At 38.3% G+C, this 23,394-nt stretch overlaps 1 protein-coding gene across 3 annotated transcripts in view; it reads left to right on the top strand.

Annotated features, from left to right (window-relative positions):
* Window positions 1–3,105: 3,105 nt before the first annotated feature.
* LOC139480429 (AP-3 complex subunit delta-1-like) overlaps window positions 3,106–23,394 on the top strand; it is a 37,115-nt gene continuing 16,826 nt past the window's right edge. For 2 of the 3 annotated variants that reach the window (XM_071263502.1, XM_071263500.1), the window contains exons 1-13: window positions 3,106–3,333; window positions 6,557–6,652; window positions 7,589–7,669; window positions 8,369–8,449; window positions 8,635–8,742; window positions 9,813–9,942; window positions 14,149–14,288; window positions 14,627–14,700; window positions 15,627–15,676; window positions 19,705–19,754; window positions 21,008–21,056; window positions 22,025–22,170; window positions 22,783–22,931. In XM_071263502.1, coding sequence (XP_071119603.1) covers window positions 3,238–3,333; window positions 6,557–6,652; window positions 7,589–7,669; window positions 8,369–8,449; window positions 8,635–8,742; window positions 9,813–9,942; window positions 14,149–14,288; window positions 14,627–14,700; window positions 15,627–15,676; window positions 19,705–19,754; window positions 21,008–21,056; window positions 22,025–22,170; window positions 22,783–22,931 — 1,250 coding nt within the window. In that variant the 5' untranslated portion in view covers window positions 3,106–3,237. The remainder of the gene's footprint in view (window positions 3,334–6,556; window positions 6,653–7,588; window positions 7,670–8,368; window positions 8,450–8,634; window positions 8,743–9,812; window positions 9,943–14,148; window positions 14,289–14,626; window positions 14,701–15,626; window positions 15,677–19,704; window positions 19,755–21,007; window positions 21,057–22,024; window positions 22,171–22,782; window positions 22,932–23,394) is intronic. The other variant, XM_071263501.1, reaches the window with a different exon arrangement.

Genomic DNA, 23,394 nt, shown 5'->3' with positions numbered 1-23,394 from the left:
GTATTTCTTGGTTGGCAGGTTACTTTCACCGCTGTATCCATACATACATAATGCATGCGGCTATACGTGCATTACAGCACATGTTTATTCATTAGTGTATGTATTTTATATACATCGCGCATATATACAGGATGCCGACTAGTTTAACAACATGTCACCATGGAACGTTTCAGCATTCCAAGAATCCAACATACATTATATACTATTCCTTAGACAACAGATCCAGAAGTAGCCAAGATAATGTCAACCGGAACATGAACTACTTCTGACATCCCTTAGCACTCATAAATGTAGAAGGTTCGCATGTGAAGCAGATGTAATTACTCAGATGTATTGCACTTGTGTGTAAAAAACAATTTGATTGTAGATATTCTAGACGATTTCATACACAGTTGAGTACATTGTCAGTGAGTGAGTGGATGGGTGGGTGGAGAGAGAGAGAGGATGGGGGGGGGGGGGGGGATCTTTCCAATTTGATATTGATATTGAAGAATATGTCCTCTCAGAATCGTAAACATGTCCTGATACACTTTGTTTCGTGCACAATCGTTGTTAATATGATCAATGAGGACAATATCAGCTCAGAGGCGAGTAGGATGGAACATACACCTGTATTTATCTACAGTGCCACGACTCCTAGCCAAGGAGGGTGTACAGTGTCACGACTTCTAGTCACGGAGGGTGTACAGTGTCACGACTCCTAGCCACGGAGGGTGTCAGTATTGTGTTGTTGAGGAGCTGCTTCCAGTTCTGTAACGCCGCTGTGATGGCGGGTATCTCTGTTCCTAGATGGAGAGAGTGAGTGGGTGAATGAATGACTATTGATTGCCTGTCATCGTATTTAAACCGACTGCTTGGGACTTTGCTCTCATACCAGTGACGATCCGGATTGGAATTTGCCTACAGCAACACATGCATGTCGTACTGTGTTTGTCGAATGAGGCCACTAACGGGATCGGGTGGTCAGGCTGGCTGACTTGGTTGATGCATGTCATTCCATCCCAATTCCATGGATCGATGCTCATGATGTCAATCACTGGATTGTCTGGTCCAGATTCGATTATTTACAGACCGCCGTCAAATAGCTGGAATATTGCAGAGTGCGGCGTTAAACAACAACAGACAAATCTTACACCAGTCAAGAATGGTTGGAATTGGTCTACAGCAACCCATGCTTGTCGTAAGAAGGCGACTAACGGAATCGATGATCATGCGTGCAATTGATGTCAATCATTGGATTGTCCGGTCTAGACTGATATATATAGTATAGCTGCAGTATAGCTGACTGCCGAGGTCAACCAATAACAAACAACAAATTTCGGCGCCTTAGAATAGCGGACGCCCGGTTCCCTCGCAAAGGTATACGTTATCTTTCACGAGCATATTTCACATCAATGTTCCTACTATTAGTTTCACCCGCAAATCTGAAACACGTCATGTTTGTCGAAATCTTAAAATATAAAAGTGATCCGTAATTTCTCTCTCGTTTCTTGTTTAACGCCACACTCGGCAATATTCCAACACTATGAAGATTCACTCGTAGTTGTGAAACGTCCGAAAACAGTTCCGACATCCAGTCCCATTTTATTTTTAAATTGTATATGAAGAAAAACAACACAGCTCAGACGTTTTCTTAAATGAAAAAAACTCAGTCTCCAACTGCTTGCAAAATAAATAACATCCCCAATAAAACGTCTCGGCCGCAATATGGTCATCCCCATCAATACAGAGTATCTCGTGAGCAAAGCCATAATCTTTGACAGGAGCATGATGTACAGTGTGTCTGTAACGCTTATTTATATGAATCATTTCAAATCAAGATGCCATATCATGCAAGACACAGTGTCGTATCCTTGGACAAGGTCATATTGATTCCTCTTGTCCCGCTGTGATTTGACTGTTCAAAACAGATGTTAGCTGTAAATCCCCATTAAGCAACATTTACCCTTTGGAACAAAATTACAACATAAACTCACTTGAATTGATAGACAGGACATGAATCATATATAACATCATTACAAGTTATGCTGTGAATGAGAACATAAAAGAAGGTAATGTGTCCACAGTTTGGAGGATGGTATCAGTTGTTCAGTATTCGATCAACCTTCAAGACTGAAATCAGCACATCAAACTCCCTTCATGTCGCAATTGTCTGTCAGTATTGTGTATGCCCACCATGGTAATCAACACACGCCCAAAACTCGACGACGAGAAGAAGATGTGACTGAGGGCTTGTGCTATAAATTGATCTTTGCTCTAATTTGACGGTGAGGTGAAATGGGGTTTAACGTTTAACGTCGCGTCCAAGATTATTGCACTTATATAGCGACGTGCATGCACGTGTGTGTGTGTGTGTGTGTGTATGTGTATGTGTGTTTGTGTGTGGCTGCTTGTACTAGTCCGGACTGATGCCGATTTATAGTGCTAGCTCACTGAGATACCATGCGCAGTTTAACATGAATACCCCACTCAGACACAGTATACTGACTCCGAGCCGACCTGTCCTTGTTTTAGCCTCTTAATGCCGAGCGCCAGACAGGGTAACAACATCTTTTAACGTCGTCTTATTACCTTAATCAGGTTATTCATTTCTTATTCGTTAACTTTCACAAGGAAAAATTATTTCTATAAAAAATCCAGGGGGGGGGGGGGGGGGGGGGGGCAACTGCCTCCCTATAAATGGTGTTGTAAAAAATGGTCATTAGCATACTGCTAATTTCATTGATCTGTTTTACAATCACCTGTACTGTTTTCGTGAACAGTGACAATTTTTTAAGATTCTTTCCATAAGTTGAATTTGAAAGTGACACGTACACACACCTTTCATCAGTACTACCAACATCAGTATCAGAAACAACACAGTTCTAAATAGCCACCAGGCCAGGTGCCCGTTCGACACAATTTATTATAACCATGATAACGGCATTGTGACTATCTGCTCCAGAATATGAATAAACAACTTATATTAAACATCAATATATAATCTGCATCTTAAGTATTAAAAGTACTATAATACAGATTTGCTGGGTTCCTTGGAGTTGTCCTCCCTGCAATCAACATAGATGGCACTATACTTTGTGTACGCGTCACGGGGTCATGTGATCTCTGAAAGCGGAAGCCATGTTGGATGAGACTGTCGACTTTATCGCCGATGCATCCTAATCAGGGATGGATACTTATAAATCAGTGACATTCTTGAGCAAAATGAGGATTTTGTCACATCAAATCTAATTCAAGATGGCGCTCAAAAAAGTGAAAGGGACCCTAGAACGGGTCCTGGACAAGAATTTGCAAGATCTTGTACGAGGCATAAGAAATCACAAGGAAAATGAGGTGGGCAGGTTTCGCTTGCCACAATATGTCATGTCACCTGATGTGTCCTATGTCATAATTACCTATTGAATCTTAGATCTAAATCAGGATAAATGTATTGATAATTTTAGTTAGTTATCTGAGAGACGTTAGTTCCGTCTTCGCTTGATCTGCGCAGAAGCCGGTAGCCGGTAAACTGCCGATGTGGAACCCGTCATTATCAGTGTAATTTAGACCTAAAAGTGGGAGGGACGAACGATATACTGTTTACGGATAAGCACTGTAAGTCCGTATTTTCAGCTTAAAGGATGCATTTGTTTTGGAAAGTTATTGTATTTTGGTTATCATAAATTATTTGTTGCATGATGTCATTTATGAATTATACATCAATTTTGAAATAATCATCCAACTTAACAGTTTGAGACGATAAGGCAGGGTAGGCTGTCACATGAACGGTGTTGCAATAAGATAGTTGATCACATGCCTTTTCATAACCAGCGAAGCATGTTTTGTTTTTACATTTTTGAATAGCCTGCTTATATGACAGGTCAAGGAATACTCTTGCATGTCACATAACAAAACAACTTGGAGATAACCTGCTCAGTACAGTACTTGAGCATAATATTGACGTTCGTCATTGTGAGTTATCTTTGAGTTCAGATAAGGTGTATAAAGGTCTGTTTGATTTACATGATTTAGTCTGATCTGCTATTGTCTCCCTGATCATTGTTTACATCAGTTGTACTTGTTAACAATACACTAGTACCATAGTTATTGATTGGAAACGAAAAAAGAATTTATTTTTACCATAATCCTTGGCATGGTACCTTGTTATTTTTTTATATTAAGGGTCATATAAGCCTCATGTTTTCATGCTGTTACATTTAGTATGTTTGACTTATGCTGGTGATGAATTAGACATAATACATTTGATAGGTGAAGGAATATTAAGCCCTTATGAACAAGTCTTGATATGATCTTCCATTTATGCTACAGCATGAGAGAAAATACCTTTCTCGGGTATAAGCATTAGGGGAAAAGATCTGATTTTAATTGTGTTACTTATATCTTTCATCCATTTTATTTGCTGTAAAACCTATCATGGCTTTCATCACAATTGCCAAAACAGTTTTAGTCCATTTGTAAAAAATTCTTCTATCTGTCACAAATCTTATTTTCACTGTAACAATAATCAATAAAAAACAGAATTATCATGATCAGAGTCGAGATAACTGAACTGCTTGGCCTTGGTCAGTTAAAATTACAAAAGACATGTTGAAATGTAAGGTAGATGGCCTGTCTGCCTAGTCAAAATTTCAACCCTTCTCCATCATTTGTCCATGTAGCTTTAATTTTATTAATTGGACACTATTCTTGAATCATGTAATTTTGATGAGAAAGTATTTAGGGGGATAGGGTCTTGTAAATGATTAACTCAAAGAAAGATATATGTCCATCATTTCGGTAGAATGACAACCGTCTGCCATTTTGCAAAGTGTACAACAACATCTTTATTTGCTCATATATATCATCAGAAAATGAGGCAGCTGGAGGCCAAGATTTATTCTCAGAGTGCAGAAAAAGGAGAAAGCCCAGTAGCTTTTAAAAGGATCAAGCCCTCCTGGCTAGATACAAATTTGTTGTTAAGTCTACCCCTGACATTTCTGTAAAACTTCCACAAGTTCAAGATGCCTGTCTGTTATATGTTCAAAGCTTGTTTATGAGACTAATGTAGATGTTGAATTGATTTTATGACAAGAGTGATGTGTGGGTGAGTTTATGACATAAAGAAATCACTTGTTTTCCGTGCTGCATTACAAGTTAGCAAGATCAATATATGACACTGTGAAGGTGGAAGGACAGTGTAGGGAGTTGTAGCAATATTAATTAGCAATTGTATGGTCACCCTGTTTATTATAATGTGTGGTACATTTGGAGCAGTTTTTATTCATTTTATGGCCAGTAAATCAACCAGTTTGATATGCTATTGACAATTGGCATGAAACTGCCTTTTGATAAATATTGTAAACAAATGTCCACGTGAGTACTACATTCTGACTTACGCCATTTTTGCCAGTGTCTACTGATCATTGGTTTATATATCAGAATTGCTTTGTCGTGATTATGGGAGTCTGTGATGTGAGCCTGATGCTTGTAAAATACCTCCCCGGTGACATTTCGTTAAACAATAGTAAAGAGCTATGAGTGGGAAATTTATGCAGTCCTTGTATTGTTTTAAGTCTAATCAGTCAATACCTTTTGTATTATGTTAAAATAGGTTGCAGTCTGAAGCGTTAGAAATTGTCACTAGTCCTGTAGTCATGGTAGTCCCTGCCAAACTCCTCAATAGTTAAGGTATCATAAGTAGAAATTTGCTATTTTAAGGGGTTTTGCTATATGTTATCATTATAATGACTAGTAGACTAAAAGTGTTAGTTTCCAATGCTGAGTCGGTGTCTAAATTCATTTAGTTTCTTTTTTAGAAATAAAATCTCAGTCAATTTTCTGATTGCTTGTGTCACTCAGTTTTTGACTTCTTTGACAGATCGACAGATTCTGCTACAAAGTACGACACTGTCACAAACTGCGATTAAATGCTCTTTATTTGATTCCTGTACTTGTACTTCCTGTAGTTGACCCAAATATGTTGTAAATAGGGTAACGCTAGTAAGTACCTGTACGTTCAAAGATAGCACAACGTAAAAGCTTTCATCAGCCAGTCAATAAAATAAATCAATAAAGTTATCGGATTGTATTGTGACCTAGTTATGCTTTCAGTCATTAAGATTTTTCTCCAATTTCTCTAACTCTAATATAGACATTGACTAACATGCTCATAATAGCAAATCAGGTGGTGTAATAAGAGTAATAATGCATAAAATAAAATTTGTCTCCGTTTATGAGTATATTGAAGGAATATTGAACAGTTTCAAAATGTCAGTGATTTATGTCATGCAAGTGTGTATGATTGTTTTCATACGATAACAATGATTAATTTCTTAAGTCTGATAACATCTGAGTGCTGATAACATCAGAGTGCTGATAACATCTGAGTGCTCATTACATCAGAGTGCTAAGTAATGTTCTTAATTTGTTTGATTGCCTTGTCATTATATGGCTGAAATAATGCTGATGCAAAAAATTCAGTTTTAGCTCAAACACTCATGTTTGATTGCATATTTTAGAATTATTGTCAGCTGGGTTTTAATACTGATGAGATGTTGATTAATTTGTTGTGCTGTAGGCCAAGTACATAGCAGAATGCATCGACGAGATCAAACAGGAATTGAAGCAGGAGAATCTGGCCATCAAGTCCAATGCTGTCAACAAGCTCACATATGTAAGTCATCACCTTGTCAGGCTAATTACCATAGCCTTATCATCATTGGGATGTGGTAACACATGTTTATTGGCAGCTGTTGGCGGTATGAGAAAGTAACAGTTACTGTAGCCAATGATGTAACATGGTTGATGGTTAGGGTCAAGTGGAAGGTACGATGTCAGTCAGTTTTACTAGTAACACCATTAGTGTGGCCAAGCCTTTATATTGTCAATAAAATGCTAATTTTAGCCATATAAGCAGGTATTTTGTTTTAAGGTTTTTGAAAGAAATGGGTTTTACCTTGTATATTAATTATTTACTTTAATATAATATCTGATGTAAACCTCACTGTTTCTTACTTTCTTTGAGATGTCTTTTACTCCCATTGCTATGTGGCTCCAGCATATTTAATTTACCCCGCCATGAAGTGGAAGGGGTACAGTATATACAAATGGGTGTACTCTGTCCGTCCGTCATGTTTCGTTGCTGGAGCAGAACTCGAAAACCATGAGAGCTATCTTAACCAAACTTGGCACATAGATAGGTCTAGTGGTAAACTGGTGCCTTTTGATAGTTTTGGATTTTTGAAAAATTAATTTTTTTGAGTTGCCATAGCAACGACTTTGACTTTGACTGAAAATGGCGATAGTGCTCGTTTCCGGAGGGTTAATTCCTTGCACACAACTTGACATATCATATTGCCTCGGGATGTGAGTATTTCGTGCTTATTTTTCTTCTGTTTTTGCTGCTAGTGTTAGTCCACTTTTTAAAAATCAGTGTGAAAACTTTATGGCCCAGTAGTATTATACCAAAGTGTACATGGTGTAGTTATGTTACACAACAACACAACAAGATTATTGGTTGACAAGATGGATTTAACACATGTAGGTACCACATGGATTTATCTCCTCTGAGACTGACAATGTAATATCTTGGGTTGTGTTTTGTCTTCAGCTCCAGATGCTGGGCTACGACATCAGTTGGGCAGCTTTCAACATCATCGAGGTCATGAGCTCCACCAAGTTCACTATAAAAGTCAGTATAATAAATGATCTACTTTCACAATAAAGACTGTCCTAAATATGTGAACTGAGATGTGTACTTAATATATGTACATTCTTTCTAACATGTCTAAGTTTGAGGGAGAAATTGACAGGATCTTGTCACAAGTCTAATAAATGTTTGCAAATTTAAGTACTTTTGCAGAGGACACACTGTTAACTTTGTACATTGAATAGCACATGGTGGTATGCGGTCCTGTGTTCAGCGCACACGTCACAAATCAGGTGAAGTGAGGCTATGTTGGTCATTGTGGATAGTTGGATGTGTGACTGCAATAGCCAGCTTAACTCTTGAGAGTGTCTTGGGCTTTGGTCCTGCCCCTCACTGAAGCACATGTAGCACATGTGGTGTCTCCTTCAGCAAGTGACTTTGTCCGAATGTGCCTCTGTTCACCCAGCAGTGAATGGATACCTGGTAGGATGAGATGATAATGTGGCTGATAACCTTCTAGCACCGCACAGGCAACTTGGGTTGCATACTCCCCGGGGAGCTGAGAATGAAAATCGAGTGCACACTGATCCCATTGATTAGGGTATTAATGCTGCATTTTGAGAATGGTTTAGGGTTTGGATTTGGTGCATTAAGAATATGCACAATGTATAATATGACATAAAATACATTTTGAATATGGACACTATGATGTGAAATTTAACCACATGTTTGTTTTTTCAGCGGATTGGATATTTGTCGGCTTCGCAGTGTTTTCATGATGAAACAGATGTCCTGATGTTAACAACCAACATGATCAGAAAGGTAAATACAACCTCTTACCACTGAATGCTTATTGGAGAATACTCCATTATCATACAATGTTACGTGGTCAGTTTTCTATCTGCTTGTCCTTTCATTATCATTTATTTGTGAAATATAGATACATTCAGAACCGTACGGTCATCACAAACTGCATGTTGACACATGATATTGACTTGTGCCTGTAGGATCTCAGCAGTCAGCACATCTATGATGCTGGTGTGGCTCTCAGCGGGCTGTCATGCTTCATCACTGCAGACTTGGCCAGGGATCTCGCTAATGACATCATGACACTGGTGAGTTGTAGTTGTACATGTAGCAGCAGTACTTCATGATGCTAGAGGCCTGGGTCATTGAACATTAGAAGAAAAGACTGTCCATTCGTGAACAATCTTGAACACTGCAAAGATTCGGGTAAGGAATGCATCCCCAGTATCCAACTCTTGTTATGTTGGCAGAGGATTGGTTTGTCAGACTTGTGGACTTGTTATCCCCCTGGTTTGAAGAACGGGGGGATACAGAGATCACTTTGTCCGTCTGTCCTTTTTCTGTTTCGTGAGCAGAATTCCAAAACCGTTAAATAGTTCTTGTTGAAACTTTCTATGTTGATCAGTCTAGTGGGGAACTGGTGTCTTTTGATGACAAGTTGGACTTATGCAAAACTCCAAACCGTTGAATATTTTTAGACGAAACTTGCTATACAGATCAGTCTCGTGGTGAACTAGTGCTTCTTGATGATTTTGGATGTTTATTTATTATATTTTTAATGTTTTCATGACACTAAGACTTTCCAAAAGATGAGGGTAGTGCTTGTTTCTGGAGCAGAATTCCTAAACCGTTAAATATTTCCGGATGAAGCTTGCCATACGGATTAAACTATTGGTGAACTGGTGCCTTGGGATTTTGAAAAATATTGAACAGCATTATATTTCTCTTCACCGAACTGAAGGTATCCAGTGGCAATGAACCAAAAGTAGGATATAAGTCACCAAGCTCCATATCCGAATTGCACGAGACCGGATGACTCTTGTCTAATTGTGCATCATTATGCCTTGGTGCCACGGATTACTACTCTTGTTGTCTGTCACCGGATTGTTTGGTTGATTACATACAGGCTGCCATGATTTGTCGGGACTATTTTTGATTGCAGCTCAAAACAAGTCAGTCACACACTCTAGGTCTTATATTGCCACAACAAAGCAGCATGTTTTAATGGGTAATGAGTCGTGTGACCCAAGTATTCACATCAGTCTTAGCTCTGTGTCAGTGTAACAAATTAAAGTGTACATGTTGACCTATTGTCAAATAAGGAGGTACTGTTCACATTTGGCGTTCAACTCTGTTAACAAGCAAGTATTGTATGCAGATGACCTCATCTCGGCCATATCTGCGGAAGAAGGCGGTGTTGATCATGTACAAGGTTTTCCTCCAGTTCCCCGAGGCACTCCGCCCTGCCTTCCCCAGGCTGAAGGAGAAACTAGAAGATGCTGACCCTGGTGAGTAGTGGTAGTGTTGGTTGTTGGTCATAGTCAGTGTGTTACATCTGATGTCTCGTTTTGTCTCTATATACCGGACATGTTCGTTTGAAATTTTAGAAAATCTTTCCATTAGTGAAACTGCTTGAAAGGTTGTGTATTGATGATGAATGTGTTTATGTGTAATTAGTTACAAATTAAGGAATTTTTGAAAATTTTGAATGTCACTAAGCTATCAGATTTCAGTTCTCTCTAAGTTCTTCAGTTCTCTTTTATTGGTCAATCAATGATAATAATATGTCCCTGAAATATTTAAATCACTACTCGTCAGAGCCAGCTGATCTCACTGATGGATTGCTATAGCTCAGATTGCAGACAGAGAGAAGCTCTTTATCAAATGATTGAAAGATGTTTTTAAAATGCCACAGCATCTTTGATGCAGAACACAACATTGCAACTCAACACAGAACACTACTGAAGGTTATGGTACATTTCTATGGCACTATGACCTTATATGGGCATGCCACTTGGCTCAAAAAATGGATAACTAGATATATTTGTGACGGCCCCCATTATGAGCTGATGTGGTTTTACTGTATATATACTACTCAAAGTTTGCTAAGGATCAGTTTTGATGATATTAAAAAAATCATCCTATAAATAAAGATTGAAATATCCTGGTAGCTCTAGCACCTCAATTTCATGATGAACGGACAGAGACATGCCGTCAAAGGACAAGATGTGCACAATGTACTTGGGAATCAGTGTTTTGTCTTGGATGTATTGTTTCAGAATCATTGCACATCAACAATGCTTCTGAGGATTGCAACAACTGAATGCACTTATATCTCCTCGGCATCAAAGACATCTTGTTTGACATGCTTGAAACTGGCTTAACTCTTTCATCACTGGCTGCCCCAGAGTTATGTCCCTTGAAACCCTGCAGTCCCTGACACTGACAAGGCCTGTACACTGGCCTCCCTGGCAGTATTATTAGAAAATCACACCATCATTTTTGATGCACTTTTTCTACCAGAAACTTGCTTTTAATATACATTGATCATATACCATTGTAAAGAGGATTAAGTATACTTTAATATTCTTTGTTGTTATTGTCTCTAACCTTTGTCATTATCTAATTACAGGTGTTTACAAGTGAAATAAAACTTGAAAACACTGAAAAAATGAAAACAGACAATGAATTTTGGCTCAAATTGTATTAAAAATCACAAAACTAAATCACAGATACAAGGTAAACATAACACAGTGGTCTTGTCATCTTGGACGGCACAGGTAATCGCAGGTGTTACAGGTAAATTCTCTTCATGCACATCTGTAAACAAATAAACAAGTTTACAACTCTTGGTACTGACTTTGTTTTCTATACTGATGTCACATATTACTTATGATACACCTACAGCCTCTTAGGTAAACTCGTTAACACAGGTAAACTTGTTAACGCAGGTAAACTCGTTAACACAGGTAAAAACAAATATTTGATTTATTTTGTTCTTTTTCAGGATTTGAAACAAAAATTAAGTATTTAAGTTTTTAAAAAGTAATTTATCACATTACATGAACATTGAACCACAGCTACTATAAGAATGACATCACAGGGAAGATATCACAGATTGATCTGAAGAGGGAAAGATTGTAAAAGGACAGAAAGATCGTAAATTCAAGTTCTGCAAATATAAAAGTTGTGATAACATATTTACAATACACTGCTATTTACAACTGCATAATAAATTAAATCAGTACTTTATTAAATCAATTAATAAATAAATAATTTATACAGTTACTAAAATTTAAATTAAGATGTAAAAAACAAGAGAACAAACATGATTATAGAAATAAATTTTATTCAAATTGAGCGAAATATAAGGACATACGACAAACCGGCAAACTACAATTCGGATTGCGATCAGAAAAATAATTTAAAAAAAAAAGAAACAAATACGTCATGCCACTCACCTTTGTTGTTGTTGTGATCGCTCGTTCACGTGTAGGCTGCATTCTCATTCGTCGCACTGATAATCCGTTCAAACACAGAATCGTTGTAAAACAGTTGGAAAAAATCAATAGCATGACTCTTCACTCACCGTAGGTGTCAATATATATATATTCTTGAGTCCTGTCGCCTCTTCAAAATCCCTCATGTCTCCACTGTTGTGGTCCCTCTGCCACTCCCATTCTTGAAAGTTGGCGGGGGGGACACCTCGTCGAAACCGTCAAAATCTTCACCAAAATATTCGCGAAATTCCCTCTCCCCTTCGCTTGAATTATTCAATTCAAACACATTATTATTCCCGATAGAGTCGTTGTTAATCATCTGATCGCTATCCGAATCGTAGTTGGCCGCCATTACGCTTGATTTACGATTCAAGCGAGAAAAATACCTGTCGCGAAAACAGGTGACATCCGCGATTTTCGCGCCAAAAAGACGGGGAAATTCCATAGAATGACGTGTCAATCACGTGTATATCTCGTTTCCATATTTAGAACGAGATTACACACGAGAAAGGAAGTAGAAAGAGCGATTTTGTAAACACGCTCGCGCCGCCCGATTTATCGGGCAGCCGGGTGTGGGGCTTGGACAGTTCTCGCCCGATTTTTCGGGCAGCCGGGTTCTGGGACACGGTTTATGCTGCCCGATAAATCGGGCAGTCGGGGCGAAAGGGTTAACACAATGTAACGTTACAATCGTCTTTGGCGTCAGACAAAGTGGAATAGGCATGGCATGGAGTAGATACAGGTGTTTGGATCAGCGACATGCAGGTGGTTGACAGCGTTCCACCACACAGCGGGAAAGTATGGGGTTTTGCCTGATTGCAGCGAGACGTCATCTAGTGGTGTAACAATATGGTGATACAGTATTGTAGGTCCACGATGCAATACATCGAATTATGACCCCTAATGTAAGTTATTTTGGTGTAAAAACATGTGAATAAAAACAGAAACTGTCTAACCACCAGGTAATACAGATTTTCTAGTATTTCATGGTTGAACTTTCATAGCATAACATTCACAGTGCCCTCTACCATGTTTTTGCCCTTCCCTATCCCGTCTTTGATCTCTGAAATTTCATAAAAAAAAATAATCACAGGGTTGTGGTTCACCTGCAAAATGAAAGATTATCAACTTGTGAAATAAAAGTACTGTATCAGGATATGAATCACTTCGCACATAGTATCCGGATACGTATCATATCGTGACCCCACCGTATTGTTACACCTCTAATGTCATCTAATGACTGCCACAAGACTCAGAAATGACCTGCTGAACGCCAGTTCTGGCAGGTGTCAGGTAACGTGGGCATTTGCATCCCACTGACAGACAGGCCCAGTTAGATTTGGCTGAAGATCATATCGATTGGACTGATTTATCTAGATACTGTCTAGACTTCACAGATCGTCGTGCAGGATCGTTGCATTAGACAAGGAGAAAGTTTTCAGGTTTCTGAAAATCAATCATGATTTGGGATGGGGTCAGTAGATCTGGAAGAACTGAGCTCCATGTCCTACAGCTCGTTGACTGGTTTGTGCGCTACAGGGATGATATTCTGAATATGTACATGAGTCCATATGCTGGTGCAATCAGACTGGACTTGATCCTCTTGGACGATAACACATGACCTCATTGTGCTAGGGTTGCTGATGCCTACTGAAAGCATTAGACCATTGTCCACATGGAGAGGCCGGCCTGGTCACCAGACCACAGCCCTATCCAACACATGCAGAACGAGCTCAGATTGCCCTCTCACGACACCCTGTCCTTCCGGGGACTCTACTGGAACCGTGCAACACTCTTTCTGAAGAGGGGAACAATGTTCGCTTTGCAACCACCCAGACACCTATTTGGAGCACGAGAAGACAGTGCCAGGATATGATCACATCCAGAGATTGCTTACACTTTACTGGAGTTGTTTATTTTGCAATAAATTTGTTTTCATGATTTTTGTTTCAGTTTTGATCAGATACACTCATTTTGACGGGTGATCTGACTGGTCATTGGTCACATGTTTGTAAGCGTTGTGTTGCACATGACAAGAGACTTTTGCTCGGTGAACATGTTTACATGCAATATGTTCTTTGGCTATTTAAACAGAGGCACATAATTTGACATATTACGTTTATGGTGGTGATGTTTAGCAAACTTTGAGTAGTATTTTTCAAGAATCGTGTAGAAGTGCTGTATCAGCTGTTGACCGACCACTTTGTCCTGCAGGGGTCCAGTCTGCAGCCGTCAATGTCATCTGTGAGCTGGCCAGGAAGAACCCCAAGAACTATTTGTCTCTAGCCCCACTCTTCTTCAAACTGATGACCAGCTCCACCAACAACTGGGTCCTCATCAAGATCATCAAACTGGTATGTCTGCCTGCAGCATGCTGTAGCTGTGACATCCAAACCTATACACACAACCCTGCCCGACACATTATGTTCTTTCCACTGCTGACCTATTGAAGTATTGTACATGGTTGTGTGATCTTATCATTCATGATAACTCTCTTGAAAAAATTGGACTGTTACTGAGAAATAACCCATTACACAGTGGTTATCACACGACTACTCCACTTTTGTCACGGCTATTGAGATGTCACAGCCTCACTGTGGCTTTAACTTCGAAATTAGGATTGTTTCATGAAACAATAGGATTATCCTTATCAAATCATGTGTTGTATATCATGGTTGTTTTTCCTTTCCAGTTCAGTGCTCTAACACCTCTTGAACCTCGACTTGGGAAGAAGCTGATTGAGCCTCTCACCAACTTGATTCATAGGTATTTAACAGTTACTTGGAACTTGGCTATGACTAGTATGAGTAGATTCAGTACTAGTAGAAACTAGTTTCAGTCAAAACTAGTCCACAGTTCACATCTAGAAAGTGACTAAACGCCAACTTCTCACTATAAACATGATAAAGGCTATATGTCTCAGAATAGCGGACAAGTTTCTTTTGTCAAATTTTCATTGAAGGTATTCAGCATTATTTGTTTCGTATTGATGAACATTTTTTGCTGGTATTATGTTTTTGTTTTTACAAAAATATATTCATTAAGTAATCATAATTACAGAGCTACAGATAAGCTGCGTATTTATGTAAAATACCCTCCCAAAAAATATATTCAAAACCCAATTACATTCAATTAACTTGCGTACAGAAATGCATGCATTAAATGAAAAACTCAATTGTATAAAAACAGCTTGTGTAAATACCCAATGAAGCTTTTTACCATGTGTACAATGGACACATGATGGAGGTAATTTCCGAAACACAATTATGAGCTAATTTACTTTCTGGGTCAAGCCTATAGTTAGAACCCTTATATATACACATCTAAAACATTAATTTTTTTTCAAATCTCAAAATGTTTACTGATTTGGGGAAAAACCCAATAGAGTGATGAATAGATGAGTGAAAAAATATTGTTTACCCAATGAAAAATGTAATAACCCGATTAAAATAGAAACCTGTGAGTAGAAACTCAATTGCTCAAAAGTTATCTGGGGCTCTGTAATTAGTCATTGGAATAAGGTAGATTTTCAGAAAATATACTAGTCCTCTGACTCTTACCTGGGTTATTGAACTGGAGATGTGGTGCAATTTCTGACAGTGATTCTGCCTCTATTAAATTCCCTGCATGATAGGAATAGTCCGATCTTATTGTATGTTCAGTTATTGTAGTAGTATTCATGTTACTTTCAGCACATCGGCCATGTCGCTGTTATACGAATGTATTAACACGGTGATAGCTGGTGAGTAAGACCTACATCCTTTACTTAGTTCACGAGACAATGACTGAAGTCCTGCCCTTGCCAGTTTGTAGCTAGTTGCTATTATTATTGGAATTGTATCGGAAGTTCCAGTACTTGGTTTCAGACATATTCGGAAGATTTAGTTCTAATTTGGTAATGATATCAAAGAATGTACTATCAAAAGTTGATAAAATTCTGAAAATGTTCGCTCGTCCCGACATGGGTACAATGTGTGAAGCCCATTTCTGGTGTCCCCCGCCATGATATTGCTGGAATATTGCTAAAAGCGGCGTAAATCCATACTCATTCATTCATTCATTCATTCATTCTGAAAATGTCCTTACCGGTATGTTATTTGTCTACAACAAACACACTGGTATACCTTAGGCCCTCTCGGTCATTTACCCAGTGTGAAATAATCACTTCCTGGTTGTAACATCTGACACACTTTATTTGTGCGACATGGATGCACCATTACCTATTAATGGACATGATTGTGATTTCTATTAGATTGTTGATCTTTCTGGTTTGGTTGGAAATAATCAAAGTTTTAGGTGACTGCATTTAGGTACTAAACATAATTGCTAAGGCCCAGAGAGTTGAAACTGGCAAGATGGCTTCTATCATTCTACTGACATTTTCCTGAGATCTTGTCTGACATGGAACTGCTATGGTGGCGATCACATCTTGAGGTACACAGATGTGCTTGTGAAATTGTAAAAATATATTTAGGAATGAAATCAATGACTGTATCTCAAATGAATATATATCAACAGTCTTTGTATGTGAACATCAAGTGTTTAGCACCATGCACACTGTAAGGGTTCCATGTCTTTGCTGTGCGATCTGTGTACTAACATCACAGTGAATAGTTTAAGACAAAATGACACTTTTATCAGAAGGGAGTGGAGAAACAGTGAATCAGTGGTCCAAAGCCTGTATCTTGTAAACTTGCTTTCATTCTCGGAAGCTGGTCTACGACATTCCACTGAAGTATGTTAAGAAAATCAAAAAAATCTGCACTTTATGCTTCCAGTCTTCAACTTTAAAACATTAGGTCAACTTAAAGATGAATTAATCGTGTCACTCAAGCGGGAATTGGGATAGGCCTGACTGGCGTTAAACAACATTCATTCATTCAGTATATGTTTATTTTAATTTTGTCAGTCGTGATAAGGTACTGTTTCAAGTAACTGTCTGTTGATATAAATTTCTGTTTAAAAGATTGTGTGAAAAATAATGTTGACATTGAAACATTTGAAATAAGTTAGACATGTTAGACATACATATTGTCAATTGTCATTTGACAAACTAATGATGAATTCTCCTTCTGTTTGATTGTTAATATTATGTGACCTGCTGGTTTTACTTGTGTCATTCTGCTTATCTGCAGGAGGAACATGCTTGATATTTGCGATGTTAGATAGTGACACGTTTCATGGTCAAAACGCCATGTTATTGTTTGCATATTGCTAAAAGTGACGTAAAACCAGTGGCGTCACTCACTGACTCACTATTGAAAGTGACAGATGGGGTCCATTGGATTTTCTGAAAAAATAAATTGGGTTAGAAAAGCAGAAGTTTGACAGCAAATCTGTCAAACATGTTAACTGTTCTAGTTCTAAATGATTCCTGCAGATGACCAGAGTGAAATGTTTAAAGTAATTATTATCTTTGTCTTTACATTGTTGAGAGTGTTTACCTGCATAGAAGTTGGTATAATTATGATATGGAATATACAACATCTTTATTATACATACACATTCAGGGCTGAAGGGGCAAGGAGTAGCCCCTGAAATGTGTATTTATAATAATTAATAAAGACTTTGTTATCCATAATATTCCTTGTCATAACTTTGCGTTGTTATTTTGATGTCAATTGAAATTTGATTGTTGATGAAATAATGAATGATATTTTGATTGTGCACAAAACAAATAATTCTATGTCTTATTTTCCATTATGTTTTGTGTCTGCAGTGACGATTTGTGCAAAACATTCCAGAGTCTATTAATTATTATTTCCAAATTTTTAATCAGTAAAATAATTTCTCATTTTTATCTTGCAAATTGTTATCAGATTCATTAGCACGGACTTGTTTTCTTATTAGTAAAAAATACAAAATGTATGATATAGACGCTGGTACTTGAGTCTAGTATTCAACAACTGTATATTTTTGATGCACTGACATTTTGGTTTGCCATTTCTAACGCCAATTCTCCCTATCAATGCTGCTTGTTTCTTTCTCCATCCTGTCGTTCTGTTTCCCACTTTGTTTACATTTACATTTTGCATTCTCCTTCTTGCATTATATGACCTTCATTACTGATATAATTATGTAATTGACATTGACCCAACCCTCATTACCTCCTCTGCTGGGTGTACACCCACACAGTCTCACTGAATATCAGCAGTACAGTAACACTGTTGTAACACGCCGTACTGGGACTATAGTCACCAGTTGGTATTGCTAGATAGCCTTGCTCAATGTTAACCTCTCTTATATTTGATACGATATTGATGGATACGAATCCAATCACAAACTTCGGAAGGGGTATGGTATTAATCGTAAAGAAATGAGAATTTGTTCTGTTGATGTTTCAGCGCTAGAAATTGGCACTAGTCCTGTAGTCCTTACCAAACTGCCCAATAGTAAAGGTATCCTAAGGACTAGTAGAAATTGGCCCATTTTAAGGCTTTTGCTATATGTTATCACTATAAGGACTAGAGGACAAAAACTGTTAGTTTCTAACCCTGTGTTTTAATTTCAACATGAAGCATGATGGGATAATATTCCCAGTGATTCTGCTGCAATTTGGAAAGAGAAGAATTTGAATTAAGAATTATAAGACTTGTTAGTATTCTATCGTTACCTGGTACTATGTGAGCTAAGACGCTCACAAATCTATGAATCTCGAACAATAGATAATAATATTTATCTAGGTTTTTTTTTTCATTCAAGAATATATAAACATGATCATTGTCTCCATGCATTGCATGCAATCTGTCTCTCTCTATATATATATCTGTGTATACAGTGTTAGAAATTTGAAGTCAAGGGGTCTTTATCTTTTATGTTAAGATTTAGGTGTTTCACACCAGCTGTTTCAAACACACAGCAGAAAATCTGAAGGACTCCATGAGCCCCCTACTTTCTGACTCGGATATGGTGTCCACATTATGTGTCGGGGCACCTGTGCATGCTAGCTAGATGTCTGTCTGTCTTGTGGAACTATCAATCATCATGTCAGTGTTGATACCATCATTGTATAACTATCACTCACTTGTTGTCATGGAGATGTTAAACACTTATATTGAGTGTGTTCTTGCACACCAATTCCCTTCAGTGTCTTCACATATGCAGTCATATGAATGATTTTTTCAGTTGGAAATGAATATGAATAACAATTTTACTCAAAAAATTACTTTTTTTTTACACAGTATATCATCTCTGATTATCAGTGCATAGTGTTTCCAGGCGGCTAATCACTGAAGTTTGAAGTTTTTCGAACAATTGTGATTTGATCTTCAAACATGTCAGAAAGAACTAAACGTCAACAGTATTCTCCTTTGGGGTCTGATGACGGGTTTTGTTGAATTACAGCCCTTTTGGGAAAAGCAATTTATGAATTTTGACCGGATAAATGGCCTGTTATGAATGATCCATAATGCAGCTATGAAAGGAGTTTATGCAGTAGATGTGCCTCAGCTTTTGTAACTATGCCTACTGTCACAGACACTGACAGTGATAACTGCATAGAGAATAGAATACCTGTGTAATAGGAGACACATAGTGTCGGGAATATTTGGTTGAATTGATGAGACATTAAAGCTCGGTATATGTTATTAACATCTCCATGAAAGTGAAGCTGTGTATGTAGTAACAGATGTTGTAAGGTTGACCAAGGGGTCAACTCTGTGACGTGCTGGAAGCACAAGTAACCATGGTAACTGACGTTGCCCCAGACAGTAGCCTGGGCTATAGGTTCACTGCGGACACATACTGACGATGTTCTCTCTCCTCTTACAGTCCTCCTTTCTATATCTTCAGGCATCCCCAACCACACCGCCTCAATTCAGGTACATTTACTACCTCATGTCCTTCCTACTGCCCCTCCGTCCATCTACCTGCCGACTGACCACCTCGCGCACCACCAGATAGATCTCACCTAGTGACGATCATTACGTGCATGATCTAAGTTCATCTTTCTGTCTACAAATTCTGATAATATTTCTGTGATTGATTTCTAAATAATTTTTCTGTCGTATGTTAATTATAAAATATAATGAAAATACTCAGACAACTTTTCATTGGAAAACAAGAAGAAAATAAACAAACAAACAAGTAATAAGTACAAACATACATATTAACCATCATTAAGCATACTAGAGTAAGGCAAATAGATTTTGTAAAGGTGATCGATCTGGTGTCCGAAACAAGCCATTCTTGCTGAGTTGGGTTGTCTCCCTTTGACTACAGCTGCATGGGTAATTAAAAAGGTTCTTTTAAAACATACTGTTACAAATTTTGCTGGTCTGCAATTTGATATTCTTCTCTTGTTAATGTGGGAACATGGAATAAATTGTAATACAGTGTGGTCCATGGACTAACATCACCTGATCTGTTGACAAATGTGTAAGCAATGCATGTGGGTTGTGGGTGGAGAAGATACATTGATACTTTACACACATAAGTATCTTCATGAGCACAGCCAAGTATTCAGTCATTACACTTACCCGAACTGCACTTTAATTAACAATTTCTGAAGTTTGGCAGCGTTGCCTCAATGGTGATATCGGTTGAAGCTCTTTGCAGGAATGGCTTGAGGTGTTCACCAGTGACTGGTTGTCATGGTAACCTGATGGCCAAATGGTGTGTTGGTAGTTTTAGTTGGTGGGAGTGTGGTATGTTTATTTTGTTCTCTGTATCAAGTGACATGTGTATATTTGCTTTAAATGGTGTTGTTGATATGAGTTTATAAGAACCTATAAATGAAACACCATCAGAATATTAACTGTAATGTTCTTAAACATATTTGTTTTTTCAGAAATTGGAAATTAACATTTTTAAAGATTTTCGTAAAATTGTAAAAAAAATGTGATTTATTACTAGTATGTGTATATTTCATTTGTAATTAAATGTATGGTTTAACTGTAACTGTATAGTAAATGAGAGTTTCCAATTATGGTTAGGGTAGGATGTGGTAGGAGTTTGGTATTGCACCAGTGCTGCCATGTTTCTGTCTACAGAATGGTAATTGTTGTCTTCACCTATGTGGCTAGACTGTTGCTAGGGTAACTTAGCCTTAATGGTTTGTTTCTTTCACCCTCAGCTTTGTGTTCAGAAACTTCGCATCTTAATTGAGGATTCCGATCAAAACTGTAAGTATATTATTTCAGTGCTGCTACTCAGGTCCAGGGCTAACTTGCACAAAGTGATGTTAGTGCTACAACTATTGTAAGCCTATGTTAAAGTATGGGAGTTACGATCATCTTAGTGCTAAGATCGCATTGTGCAAGTGGGCCCAGGTTTTTAATGAAATTTGAAGTGTATTTAATTACATATTGTGCCCAAAGAATTTGATTGAAAAATACTAAATTGTGAGCGTGATGAATGAAATGTTGAAATTGCGTGTCAATGTTGAAATATTTGTGTCTTAGATTTGGTAATAAGGTATGGTGAAGGTAATATTATTTGGAGACTGGTATGTCATGGTGTTTGAGATATGGAATAAGCCAATGTAATAAACTCAACATAAAGAATAAGTCAGTCCTTGACACTGTTAAAAAATCCGGGGTAGACTAGGTCTTCGGCAAACCGTGCTTGCCGTAAAAGGCGACTATGCTTGTCGTAGGCGGTGACTAACGGGATTGGGTTGTCAGGCTCGCTGACTTGGTTGATGCATGTCATTGTATCCCAATTGCGTGGATCGATGCTCATGATGTCAATCACTGGATTGTCTGGTCCGGACTTGATTACCTACTGACAGCTGTCATATAGCTGAAATATTGCTGAGTGGGATGTTAAACAACAAACAAACCATTCAGATAAGTAATATGCAGGGGTTTGTTAAGGCCCGCTCAGAGGACGATAATCGACCCCAGGTCTTCAGCAAAGCTCAGGAAATGTCTCCATATTAGAATTACAAATATCCAATTTAATGTTATATGGTAATAACTGATTCATGTTATTGTTTTGTAGAAGGGCTTGTACTTAATTGACCTATATGAGCAATTTGACAATTTCCCCAAATGTCCCGACAAGGCCACTTAGTTTGGAATCCTGGGTAAATCACTTATGTGTGTGCTGTAGCAAGCAATGTCTATGACGGGTATGTTGTGTGTGACAGTGAAGTACCTTGGCCTGCTTGCGATGTCCCGGATCTTGGCCACACACCCCAAGAGTGTTCAGATGCACAAGGACCTCATCTTGCAGTGTCTGGATGACAAGGATGAGTCAATACGGCTGCGGGCACTGGACCTCCTCTACGGCATGGTGAGACACTGAAACTCTATACTGTGATAACCACTATATTGAAATGTCTACTAAGACTTGATAACAATGGGACAACACATGCTGGTCATAAGAGGCCACTAACAGGATCGGGTGGTCAGACTCGCAGACTTGGTGAATGTCATTATATCCCAAGGGGCGGTCGGGTAGCCTAGTGGTTAAAGCGTCTGCTCATCACGCCGAAGACCCGGGTTCGATTCCCGACATGGGTACAATGTGTGAAGCCCATTTTTGGTGTCCCCCGCCGTGATATTGCTGGAATATTGCTAAAAGCGGCATAAAACCATCCTTACCCGCTCACTCCCATTATATCCCAATTATGTAGATCGATGCTTCATTCACTGGATTTTCTGGTCCATACTTGCTTATTTACTGATCAATATCATAAAGCTGGAATATTGCTGAGTGTCATGTTAAACAATAAACATCAAACTGAAACAGAAACTTAATTCTACAATATTTCAAGACGTTGATTCCCTGTATAGAATAGAGGTGTCATTTTGTAAATGTGTTCAAATATTTTCTGTTTATATTTGTTCTGCTTACATTATGTGAAGCTTTGGTATGTTGCTGACAAATATGTTACCTATTCAGGTGTCGAAAAAGAACTTGATGGAGATCGTGAAGAAGCTGATGATCCACATGGACAAGGCGGAGGGGTCACACTATCGGGATGAACTCCTGTCTAAGATCATCCTCATCAGCAGCCAGTCCAACTACCAGTTTGTCACCAACTTTGAGTGGTAAGTAGAACTGTCTCATTACAATAATCTGTAAAAGCCAGTCTGTCCATGGCTAATATAGCAGAGCTCCAGATAAGCTTTTGGTGTTGTGGGTATTTTACCCATGCATTTTAAAATCATTGGGTATCAGTAATTCTGTCTGCGTATTCAAATTTCTGTTACCCACTAGTTTTTACACATGTGGGTATTTAAGTTAAATATTTTAAAACACTATTCATCTAGTCCCTGCAAACTGGTGTCGTGTGGGTTCGAGAGCTTTATAGGACTCAAAAATACCAGGATACTTCCACAAGAAAGTGTGATGGCAAATGATCATGATGTAACTGTCATCGTGGAGTTTGGCAAGGTTGAGGGAATGCCCGTTTTTTTCAAAATAGGTTGCTGATTTGCTAATCGAATACGCAGGGTTACTTCACAATATTTTGATGATACGCACAAGTTTTATTTTTGTAGCGTATCTGTA

Source organism: Haliotis cracherodii, unplaced genomic scaffold (genome assembly GCF_022045235.1).
Source record: "Haliotis cracherodii isolate W230 unplaced genomic scaffold, xgHalCrac1.p SCAF_4, whole genome shotgun sequence".
In the NCBI taxonomy this organism is placed as follows: domain Eukaryota; kingdom Metazoa; phylum Mollusca; class Gastropoda; order Lepetellida; family Haliotidae; genus Haliotis; species Haliotis cracherodii.
The sequence above is the reverse complement of the archived record's forward strand: the minus strand, read 5'-3'. Positions and strand labels throughout refer to the sequence as shown.